We start from the raw sequence: 12056 nt of genomic DNA on the forward strand, positions 1-12056 counted from the left end.
TGCTTCCTCTACATCATAAAACCCTGCGTGACCTTCCATTTCCGCATCTACTAGGGAGTACCTGCTAAATGCCACGTTCTCTTCTAGACTCTGTGATGCAGCAGTGAGCGAAGGAAACAGAATCCCTGATTTCTTGGACCGCACATGCGAGTGGGTGAAGAGGACAAGAAACCAGTAAGTAAAGCCTAAACAGGAGGGGGGAAGGTACTGGGGGAGCAGCAGAAGCCTCACTGGTGGGCCACAGCAGCAACACTGAGGTGGTGGACTAGTGGATGGATGGTGCCGAGGAGAATGATTCGGGAGTTGTGATGCGGCAGGGAGTGAGCTGGAAAGGGGTCGTTCTTATTGGGAAACGGACACAAGAAGCTGAGATGAGGGAGGGCTTTGCTGGGAACACAGGAGGTCTAGGGTGTCACCTCAGGAGCAGGGCTGAGCTAAGGTGCGGACAAGCTCAGGAGGAAGGGACAGTGAGCCAACACAGCGAGGACACTGCAGGCTGGAGGGCTGCAGAGGCGAGTGCTGTCTGAGCAGGAGAGGACCAAGGAGTCGCTCACCTGCGTGCGAGCCCAGTGGGGGAGCAGGACGGAACTCAGCACTTGAGAGGGCTGCAGAGGAGAGGTTCTTCAGGAGAGCTGGGTTTTAATTACAGTCCAAACAGGAAGGGGCACGGACAGGATTCTGCTAATGAATGACCCAGTTCCCCAGGGTGGAGTGGACGGAATGTGACATAAAACAGCACCAGATTCTCAGGCCACCCCACCAATAAGCAGGGAACCTTTCCCTTCTCGTACCCAGAAAAGTATCTTGAATGCAGTCAATAGCGTTTAAATTAATAAACCCGATAAAATAATAAAACCCCCAAACTCTTTAATTTAGTAAAATATGGAATACAGGTCACCTAAAGTACTACATTCACTTTATTTCTAACTTTTCTACTGGTTTTGATAACATTTAGAGAAAGAATACAAATAAAAACAAGGCAGTATTATATCACATCAAGAAATAACTTTATCCAAAGGGAAATCAAATGGAAGATATATTTAACACCAGTTCATATATTTGTAACTTACACACTTACTGTCAAGTATGACGACATCCAAAAAGCACAAAATAGTTTCTCGCAATTTCAGCCAAACTCACTTATGTGCCACTTCCATGACTGTCAACCGCACACAGAGACTGGGAGACATTTGTTGGCGATGGCTTTAGGGGAAATGCACAGAAGGAAAAGGCAGCTGTGGGGCCTGCCCTACCCTGGGCGGCTGGGAGGCATGGCCACCGGAGCGGGCATGAGGCCCTGGGCCGACTAGACCTCGGGCCGAGAACCTTTCTGTTCCAAGCACAGGTGGGTGACGGTGCTAGTAGGTACCAGCGTGAGAAGCTGCGCGTCTGTCCAGGCAGCGCCATCCCACATGTGTTCGTGTTGTGTCTGATTATAGGAGGTGTGAACGTCAGCCTGGTGATTTTTTCTTTAAATGTATTTTAAGAACTGATGGCACTTGAATGAATGGTGGCACAGCAGGGAAAATGACTATCTGAATATAAAACAATATTAAATCAACATGCGATGAGTTGAAACGTAGAAATTATATGAATTTTATAAAATAATTTAGAAATTGGAAATGCTCTTATTCAAAACTGCAGAAAGGTATCAATTACCCTAATTTGCTGGAATCACAGTTCTTAGGAATCACAGCATCTACTGATGAACCTGATCAAGAATGAATAATAATAAACCAATTTTCAAAGGGAATCTGAAATAGTGAAGAGGAAATCCCTGTGACAGTGGTGACAGAAGCACTGTTATTTGGCCCAGGAACTCAAGCGCTCACGACCAGCGTCCCCAGTGCCCAGGGCAGGAGGCTCGGGTGCTACGAGGAGCTGGTGATGGAGGCAGCCCAGTGAAATGTGATGAGCTCTACTCCGTCTCTCACCAGGCGTTGAGGACATGTGCAAATAAATCCTTTTTTGAAAGGCTTCATGTGTTTAAAACAAGAAACTTCTGAAAACCACAGCAACATGTATGTGCTGTCAGCAAGCACACACAGAGAACTGAAATTAGGACACGAGGCAACCGAGGCTCCCAGCTGTTGGAAGAACCACCCATTTTTCCTCCCCCAACTGATGTTGGGATGACTTGGCCACTAAAGCCATGTACCAGGGCAACAGACGACTGGTCAGGCACCTCGCAGCACTCACCCGGAGGCCGGCAGCCAAATGGGAAGCTGGCAGCTGTGCCACCAGCTGGGCAGCCACAGCAGTAGACAGGTCCTTGCTCAGCCTGACCTTGGCTGAGCCCACTCATTCCATCTCATCAGACCAAAGACACTTGAAACTCATGTTTTAAGTCCCTTAGCCAGACATTGATTTCACAGAACCAGAGACATGAGCTGTGCTACAGGTTTTCAGACAGACTGAAAGGCATGTCACATGGCACAGGGTACATCCATGTGAGGACATGTGAAAAACACGCAGTGTTTACCATTAAGGTCTTACAAGATGATTGCCCAGTATGTGGAGATGCATAGGACTTGGCACACAGGTCCTCAACAAGACATTCCTGAGTCTGTTCCGATAATAGGTTTGCTAAGGAACATGTTCTAAAGGGCAACAGTGGGGGGGCGGGGGCGTCTACTCTTAAGAAAAAGCATGTAAAGTCCACTCTAAATGCAGCAGTTGGCTTTTAAAAATTTATAACAGGTTTTATGATTAATACAGTACATTCTGGGCTTAGGAAATAGCACATAATTAAAATGCAAAATGTGATTTTAATGAATAGAGAACCACTATCATGAGTTTAAAGGTCAAACGAAAAATGTTACAAAAAAAAATATGTCTACATGACTGTAGAAATGTACAAATCAATGTGTGGGATCTTAGCAAGGAAAGTATAAAAAATTGCCTTTTCTTAACAAGTAGTCTATCATTAGTAAAAAGGAAATGGGATTGTTTCCCCGTATGTGTTTGGTCCTCATAGCCTTCCTGGAAGAAGCGGCCTAAGCACTGTAACAAACTCCAATTAACATAACGTGGGGCCTAGCACTCGCTGCCATCTGTGGGCGGGCAGTGTGTGGGCGTGTGCAGTGTTCCCCAGGGGACAACGGGGACACAGGCAGGAACGGCCACCCCGGGAGGCCCCGCCTTGCAGGCTGCATTCGGAGACCCGGTGTGAGCCCCGCTCCTGGGCAGCGCCTCCCCGAGTCCTGGTGGGTGCTCCGCGGTGTAGCCGGGCCAGCTGGGCCGCAGCCCCACTCAGGCCGCGTGGGGTGCTTGGAGCCCATGGGAAAGCGCTCAGCCGTTCCAGGGACAGTCAGTACCATCTGCCTTGAGAAGCTCTTGTCACCAGCACGGGCGCTGGCGTGTAGCACACACACTGCCTGGAGCTGGCCAAGCAGAGCGACCTGAGATCACAGCATCCACAAGTCCTCATTCTTTGTGGCAAAAGCCGCACAGCCTTTCATCTCGTGGGAGGAGACAGTCCCCACAAACCCGGCTTTCCCCACGCCAGCTTCTCACCCAGACAGCCTCATTGCAAGTACTATAAATCACTAGCAGTCACCGAATTGATTGGGCAAAGATTAACTGCATTTCCTTCCGAAAAAAGTATAAACAGAATGCTTTAAGTAGATACAGGCCGTAGAGAAGTGTGTTTGCGCGTAAATGCCGCGGTGGAGGCACGTGGGCCAGGCCCCCCGCGGGGCAGAAGGCTGGCTGTCACTTGGCAGCAGCACTGTTGGGCGGAAGGAGCTTGTAGGTGTTGAAGTAGCCGACCACCTGCTGCGGCACCTCGGCCAGGACACACTGGGCCAGCGCTTCCTTGGGAGCCTGTGGACGAGAGAGCACGGCGACTCAGCCACCACAGAGACCACGGGCCCTCGGCGGGCGGTGAGAAGGGACGGCCCCAGGCCCGTAACTGCCTTGGGCGCTGCCGGGGACCACAATAAACCCAGTAATGCTTTACTACCCCGCCAGCAGGTGTCACGCTCCTTCCTGAGGTGACAATTTTACCTTAAATGTGGGTCTTTCATTCACTCGGTATTACTTTTCACATTTTGTTTTTATTTTGAAATAATTATAGGTACACAGGAAGTTGCAAAAATAATGCAGAGGTCCCATGTCCCCTTTACCCAGTTTCCGCCGAAGGTAGCACCTTTTCTAAGTATAGAACCACATCAAAACCAGGACACTAACACTGGAACAGGTCACAGCCCTTACTCAGGTTTCGCCTGTCCCACATGCACTCGTGTGTGTGTGTGTGTGTGTGTGTGTGTGTAACTTCATCATCTGGGTAGACCTGTGTAACCTCCACCACAATCGAGATACACACCTGTCTCATCACCACAAAGACCCCTAATGTTACCACTTCTTAACTGCACCCCCTGCCCACCCTTCATCCATCATTGTGGGATGGAAAACGGCACTGCCACTCTGGAGAAGTTCGACAGTGTCTTTAATAATTAAACATGCAACGGTCATTCGACCCAGAACTGTACTTCCGGTGCTTATCCCGGAGAAACAAAACTTAGGTTCCCACAGAAACCTGTGTACAATGTTCACAGCAGCTTGTGCAGAACAAAAACTGGACACCACCGGGGTCGCCCTGCATACCCGAGCTTGCAACAGTGCTCAGTGATAAAAAGGGGCACGCGCAGCAGTGGGGGTGACTGTCCAGACGTACGCTGGGTGCAGAGACCAATCCCAAGGGTTCCACACTGTCTGATGCCACTTCTCTACTATGGTTGAGATAACAAAATGAGAGACATGGAGAACAGATTAGCTGCCAGGGCTTAACGAGAGGAGGAAGGTGGGATGGACGCGGTGTGGCTAGGAAAGGGCGACATGGGGATCCAGTGATGAGGGACCCTGACTGTGTCCCAGTGTCAACATCATGGTGTGATGCTGTGCCAGTTTTACAAGATGTCACCATTGGAGTAAACTGGGTAAAACCGTCTCCTAAGAGACTTGAATCAAATCAGCTTCCAGTTTGGTATTCACCACATACTTGTACAGCGTTTTTGTTGTCACGTAAGTAAAGATGACCTTTATCTTAAGATGTTCACAACAGCACCGGTTTAACAGTTTATCACACAGGCTGCAAGAGGCCGCAAGTACTCAGCCTGACGCACAAATGCCCGACCTAACCAGGGCTCTTCCGATGGAAATCTCCCCCATCTTCTGCCCCCAACACCACCCCACTCCTGGGCTGTGGACTGGCCACACCGTAGCGTGCCCCAGGGCCAGGAGCAGCTGTACTCACGTTCTGGAACTGTCTGAAAGGCACGAACTGGACGATGTCTCTGATGGCCGCCTCGCCCGACGGGGAGCGCAGACTGCCCCCGTCACTGTCGAGAAACTCCATGGCGCTGAAGTCGGCACCGCCCACCCCAACGATGATGACGGACATGGGCAGCTTGGCAGCATTAACCAGAGCCTGTCTGGTCTCGTCGAGGTCCGTGATCACACCGTCAGTGATGATGAGGAGCACGAAGTATTGCTGCCGAGAAAGGAAGGGCGTCCACTGAGCAGATGCAACTCCGAACAATAAAAGCGGTGGCTGAGGACACCTCCAGCTCCATGAGGCGCTTAGTCTTTCTCGCTCATTTTCCTTCCCATCTACTTACAATATTCTAAGATTGTCTGATGACAAGGGAATCTCCTGACAGAAAAACTGCAGGTTCATTACAAGTACAACAGACCACAAAATAGGGTTGGCATAAATCCATGCAATCAAGATGTCGAAATGTCAAAGATTAGACTTTTCGTAAACATAGGTATAAACACGTTGACTTAACTAAAATATTAAATGTCGAAATAGCGATAATGGGAGCAAGTGGCAACTCTGTTCTTAAAAGATCAAATATGGTAGAAGGAGAATTGTTTATCAAACTAAAATATACTTTTAAAAAACGCATATGGTTTGGCAGGTTGGAGGGGGCTCTTTCTCATTTCTGTCATCTCTGATAAACCTTTTTAGAAAGTGATAAAATGTCACATGAAGTTGTGACTCCATCTTTGGGTCATTTAAGTCTAGGATGGGAATTAGATTTGTAATAGCAGCTAACGTGCTGTGTGTGTACTCGGGCCGAGGAATCACCTTATCGCATTCCTTCAGCAGCTGTCTGACGTCCTCCTGCCTGCCTTTGAGAATGCTGAAGCTAGGAGAGTGTTGGCATCCAAGGTTCACCAGGTGATGGTGTCTAACTCACTCCTTCTTACTACGGGAAGTAATTCTGCAACAGCAGCTGGCATGGTAAGTCTCTTCAAGCCTTCAATTGTTAGGTCTGCCTCCAAAACGGGAGACAAAAGCCATTTTTGAGGGTAGAACCTATCTAAAAACTTAATTCAAAAGACAGAGAAGAGACTCCCGGTGTAAGGGCTGTTTTGTTCTTGTCTTGTTCTTAATGATCACTAATTCAACGACAGCAGATGTTACTCCCAAACCAAGGGTGACTGCCATTACTGCATGTTGTGTCTGTCTCTGGCCGGACCAAATCCACAGCAAAGCGGTACTGGCAGCCACACAGAGCCCACCCCTGGCCCCTGGCCCCCAGCGACAGGGCACTTACAGAAGCTGTGCGCTGCTGAGCGGCTGCAGCAGCAAACTTGGCCACGTGATTGATGATTGGAGAAAAATTGGTTGGTCCGTAGAGCTTTATCTGAGGCAGGCAGGCCCGATACGCCTCTATAATGCCCTGGATTCCTAGAAGAGACAAGCAGCATTCAGATTCTCAGGCACAGTTCAACTGCTCTTTAGTCCCCCCGCCAGCTACTTTATTATACATACGTATCCACACGCAGTGCTTTAAACAGTCAAACGTCCACCTTCAGGAGTTGCTCTGAGCTGCGTGTGGGTCACAAAATGCCACAGCTGGGTTCCATCCCCCGACCTATGAATGCTGCCCTCCCCCAGGAGAAGGCAGTTATTTTCATCTCAGCCAAATGATTCATTAATCCACATAAGGATTATGATAGTGCTTAATTTTGATGTGTTTTAGGAATGAGACTCTGATGGAAAAAGAAAAGATGCTGCATTATACAACTGACATCAAGAGGTAAGAAAAAGTTACTGACTGAATGGACAAACGTTTGCATACATAGCCAGAGAAGTGCCAGCTGGCTGTGAACCCACTGTCCACTCTGGTCGAGCGTTTGCTCAGTGACGCGGAGGTTACGCGTGGTGGTGGGCTGCAGTCCCACGTGTTCGCTCCCGAGTCCAGTACCAGTTCTGCTACACAGATAGTGACGTGCGGGTTTCTGGGCCCCACCAGGCCTGCGGGTGTTCGGCAGGGGGAGCCTGGGCAGGGCCCCCTGACTAGCTCTGACCACCACACGCCAACGGATGCGCCACCACGTCTAAGCCGACCGACTGCCTGCTTCCACCAGCGACCTCGCTCTCTCCCTCTGCCGTGGGAGCAGCACATCCCGATAGCGGCTGCTCCCCAGCCTGAGTCCCAGACGGAGAAGAAACAGAGTAGCGCTGTGGCCCGGCCACTGGAAGAGGGACATAAAGTAGGTCGCTGGGCTTGGGAGGCTGTCCTAACGGCACGGCTTGGTGAAAGTCGACCGACATTCCTGGAACAAGTACTGGGACGAAACTTATATGTCACATGTGCAGCTACCGAAGCTGCCCAGACGTTAGCGAGCCCCATGTGGTTGGGTGCTGGGGGTTCTCTAGAAACCCCCACAGCACGCTGAGACCAAGGAAGCCTGCTGCCAGAGATGGTTAATGCAAACCCAACAGGCTTCCTGCTTCAAAATGTGCAACAGAGCCAAGGTCAATGAGAGCAGCACGTCCTGGCTTTCAGAGCTTCACAGACTGTCTCCTCCGCCAATTGCAGAGTTCCCATCAACACTTTGAACTTAGGGATAAGTGGTCTCATGACCAACCTTTGCAAATGTAAAAGTCACACCTCGAGCTGATTTTACAGCATAAGGTGAGGCCGTGACTAGCAGTCAGTCCAACAGTAACAAAAACAGCATCAGCACAGGCCAGCAGTGGAGTCTTACTGCAGTGGTATCTTACTGCAACGATATATGCTGCAGAAAAACTGAGTCCAAACCGCAGCAAGAATATGTTCTTCTATGTCTGTCATCTTAGCTTGCTTTTCAATCTGAAGGTATACAAACTATGAATTAAATTGCTTCACAAATAGCAATTGCCTTCAGTTCCTCCACTAAAACAGAATTACACTAAAATCCTTTGCATTACAAGAACAAATGAGACACGTTTTTTCTGGACAAATAAATCAGGGATTACAAAAAGGGGAGTCCACTTCCCTGCCCTCAAACGGGCTGTATTTTTTCTGTACAGTATCTCCTTTGTCTCAAACCAAACAGACTCTTTTTTCCAGACTAAACCAAAAGTAGAAAAGCTGCACTTGATGGCAGCCCAAAGATGGGCCCATATTATCAGAGCAAGTAAACGTCTAAAATGAATTGTCACCTGGTATAAGTCATCCATACCCACTGGCACTAAATGAAACCTAATTACAAATTCCAAAAATTGTTCCAGTGTCATCATAAGCATAAAACACAGTTCTTGAAAAGAGTAATGTTCCCAGTTTCAAATGGGTCCGGATAAGAAAAGCCACCGCCAGCCACTGGAAGTACATCAAAGGGACACGGATTCGGTGTGGAAAAGCGTTCAGGAAATAGGAGAAAACCGTGATACAAAGTCTCCCAGCAGAATGTCTGTGTTTCCACCTTGTGAATGCTGTTTAGGAAGAGGCGAGGACAGGACCGGCCCTTTGTCAGAAACGCTCACGTTCTGTAACTGTCAGGGGCCCTTTGCGGGACATCGGCTGTCTGCATTGGTAAGCCGCTGCCTCACCTGCTCTACCTCCTCCAAGCTTATAGATTTGGTGGAGATTCTGCATTTTTGGTTAATTGCTCGAAGGGTAAAAAGGAGGAAGCACTTGGATATTTGAAAAATGTAAGGAAAAAGAATGAAACTCAAATGCTGGCTTTACTGGGGCGTATCCTTTGCTCCTTGAGCCCGGCCCACCTGCCACAGAATACGTTTGAGTGACAAGGAATTCGAAACTGGACACCTTTTTCTCGTACAGAGTGACTGCTACTCTGAGAAGAGCATCAAAAGATCCGTACACCAAATTACTTGTTTCATTGAAGCTTCCTTTTAAAGTCAGCTTATATGTGAAAACAGTATGACTATTTTTATGAGCATTCTTCTGCTCTGTTAGACCTCGGAAGGGGGAGGAGCCTGGCCTGCAGGCTTCCTCCCCATGTTGTGTGACCACTCTAACCACCAGCTGGTGCAGCTCTGCTCCATTCGGCAGGAGGGAAATACGTCACAGAGAGAAACCTAGAGCGCGGACTGAGTAGCTTTAAATCACAAGAAGAAAGCAAGTAACAAACACCAGTGAGGCTTTCAGTTGACACTCTCCGTGGGTGTTTCTAACTCACCTTTACAGAAGGGGTTGGATGGATTAAAGTTCATGGGAAATTCATGTGAAACCTGAAAAGAGCAAAGAGAGCTGAAGAGGCTGGTTTTGCTTTTGTAGGAGACAAATCTAAAAATGGCATTTCCTCTTACCTGCCACTGAGGAGGTATCTGAGCGCCAAAACCAAAAGCTGGAAACATCTTATCGCTAAAAAGAAAATTTGAAATAAGTAAAAGATCGTTTTTTCAAAATAGAAAGAGTTTTATCTTTACTCATAATAAAACCACTATCAGCTTACTTTCTAAATTTAAAATCTTTAAAAATACATAAAGATAAAACAAAGATTACCCATAATAACTGCCAGAGGAAAAAAATGTTAATATTTGGCAATTCTCATTCAAAATATTTTATGTCCATTGAAGGAGAAAAATGTCTGTATAATTATAAAAATGGAGTTTACTGTGTGTTCATCACCCAATAAATTTAATAAAATTAAAAAAAAATGGAGTTTACAATCACATTTTATAACATGTCCTTTTCCACTTAAATACTGTATATTATTTCATTGAATAAATTTGTAGATAAATCCATTAAGTCCTAAAGACCACAAGGTTTTTCATCAGGTTTCCACAAACTCATGTGACAGTAAAGCCTGAGCTCCCCTGAGCTGGGGTTGTTTATAGCCTTTAACCTCGCCACATAATATGAAAATTCACACACTTGGGTACCGAAACCTGGTCAAATACCACGTATAAAACTCTCATGTTTCTGCAGCAAAATGTGTGAGTATTTGGCCCCAGTGGTTTCAGGATGAGGGAGTTGAGCCTGAACACACAGCTCTTGTGAGTGGCAGGTGCCGAGGGTCCCGCTGCGTGGGTACTGCCCCCCTCTGAGACACCCAGTGTCCTGCCCAAACCACCAGGATGGACATGCTAATTTTCCTAATGGGGATATTCTTTGTTATATTAATTCTTAATGGTCCTTTTTGCATTGAGGATAGAACCTATGTCATATATGTCCGAAATATTTTTCCTCGTGTATAATCTCTTTAATTGTATTTAAAATATCTTTCCTTTTATAGTTTTTAACATTAATGACTGTGAACAAATAATTCTTTCATCATCTCTGCCTCTGCTGTCTTGCTAAAAGGCCTTATCTCACTGCGGTACTGTAAACAATTCACATGTGTTTTCTCCCAGAACTTTCAAGGTTTGGTTTTGATATTAAACGCCTGTTCCATCTGGAAAGTTCTGGAGGAGGGTGTGAAGCAGAAAACGCCACTCTCCACGGATACCCGTTCTCTCCCTGCAGTAACAGGACATCCGGCCACAGGCCACACAGCTCCACCCCGTCCCTCTGGGCTGCACATGGCCCGGGGGCTGGTGGCCAGGCGCTGGCCAAGGAGGTGTGAGCAGAAGTGACCGCCCCCGCATGGCGGGTCCCCTCTCCTCTCCTGCCGCTGGACAAGATGAGTCACAGCAGCTCCCCGGCGTGGGACTGTGGGTTGACATGGGCAGAAGCGGCCTATTAGCCCTGAACTACTCACCTCCGCACATTCACCATGAAAGAGAAATAAACCTCTATTCTGTCCAACCCGCTTTGGTTCTGGGTGTGCACTTCAGCGGTTACGTCTGTGATTTATACAGGACAGTATCCTAACCTACAGGTCTGAGTCAGGGACCCAATTTCAGGTCATGTCCAGTCTGACAGCTGTTACAATCTTTTCCCACAACACGGCACCTCTATCAGAGACTAATGTCACACACACAGGTCTGTTTCTAGGCTTCTTGTTTTGTTCCACTGTCGTGTACAGTTCTGTAATTGTAACTGAGACCGCTTTAACCTGTTTTCCTATCCACTAGAACAAATTCCCCTTTCCTTTTTGTTTCCTGGAAAAATCCTCGGCTATCCTGATTCACTTTCACTTCTAGAAATTTTTAAGAATCACTTCGTCAGGCTTCCATTGCAATTTTGATTACAACTGATTACTTTAGGGGAAATTTTCCATCTCACATCATTACGACATCTGCCTACCTAGAATTGTGCTACGTATTTCCATTTAAACAAGTTTCCGTCTTCGTCGCTCAGTACAATTCTGCAGTTTTCCCTCACTAAGGATCCTAGACCTCTACCAGAATTCACTCTCGGTCTTTACTGCACCATGAGTTGTGTGCTCTTTTATCCTAACTCCTTGAATCAGTGATTGCTGGTCAGTGAGACATTGTTGATCTTTAATTTTATGTTGCATCTGACCACCTTTCTGAACGCTCACCCCTTCATAGTCCACTCTGTTTACTTGGTTTGAATCCGTTCCTTCCAGGTCTGCGAGAATTCACGGGCAGCTGTCTTGGCTGGCTGCCTGTCAGGGGCAGCTGTCCCATTCCGCTCGTGGGCCCTGCTCTGTTCCAGTTTCCTGCCTCTGAGTCAACTTTGGTAAGTTAAAGCTTCCTAAAAAGTCATCCTGTACTCCAGATTTTCCAAAGTGACAGCATCAAGTTTTGTAGAGTATTAACCTATGATTTTTAACGTTTTTTTCCTGAATTTATGCTGATAATCCCTGTCTCATTACTAATATTCAATGTGTGTTTTCTCTCTTTCACGGCGGTCAGTGTTGACAAAGACTTGTCTCAGTTTTGCTGAACTTGCAAAGAATCA

At 47.4% G+C, this 12056-nt stretch overlaps 2 protein-coding genes across 3 annotated transcripts in view; one reads left to right on the top strand and one right to left on the bottom strand.

Annotated features, from left to right (window-relative positions):
* The window catches only part of CNGB3 (cyclic nucleotide gated channel subunit beta 3), a 138013-nt gene that overhangs the window by 110693 nt on the left and 15264 nt on the right, over nt 1–12056 (top strand). Inside the window, exons 19-22 of one of the 2 annotated variants that reach the window (XM_088799336.1) lie at nt 88–174; nt 6113–6250; nt 6996–7052; nt 11722–11834. In XM_088799336.1, coding sequence (XP_088655462.1) covers nt 88–96 — 9 coding nt within the window. In that variant the 3' untranslated portion in view covers nt 97–174; nt 6113–6250; nt 6996–7052; nt 11722–11834. The remainder of the gene's footprint in view (nt 1–87; nt 175–6112; nt 6251–6995; nt 7053–11721; nt 11835–12056) is intronic. The other variant, XM_088799337.1, reaches the window with a different exon arrangement.
* Nucleotides 900–12056, bottom strand: part of CPNE3 (copine 3) — a 39078-nt gene continuing 27921 nt past the window's right edge. Inside the window, exons 12-16 of the mRNA XM_074319048.2 lie at nt 9554–9608; nt 9424–9475; nt 6567–6700; nt 5258–5494; nt 900–3825 (exon numbers count right to left, since the gene is read on the bottom strand). Of these exons, the coding sequence (XP_074175149.1) occupies nt 3715–3825; nt 5258–5494; nt 6567–6700; nt 9424–9475; nt 9554–9608 (589 nt within the window). The 3' untranslated portion in view covers nt 900–3714. The remainder of the gene's footprint in view (nt 3826–5257; nt 5495–6566; nt 6701–9423; nt 9476–9553; nt 9609–12056) is intronic.

The sequence above is a fragment of the Rhinolophus sinicus genome, chromosome 7 (assembly GCF_057876585.1).
Source record: "Rhinolophus sinicus isolate RSI-liver-muscle chromosome 7, RSI-T2T, whole genome shotgun sequence".
NCBI classification, from domain to species: domain Eukaryota; kingdom Metazoa; phylum Chordata; class Mammalia; order Chiroptera; family Rhinolophidae; genus Rhinolophus; species Rhinolophus sinicus.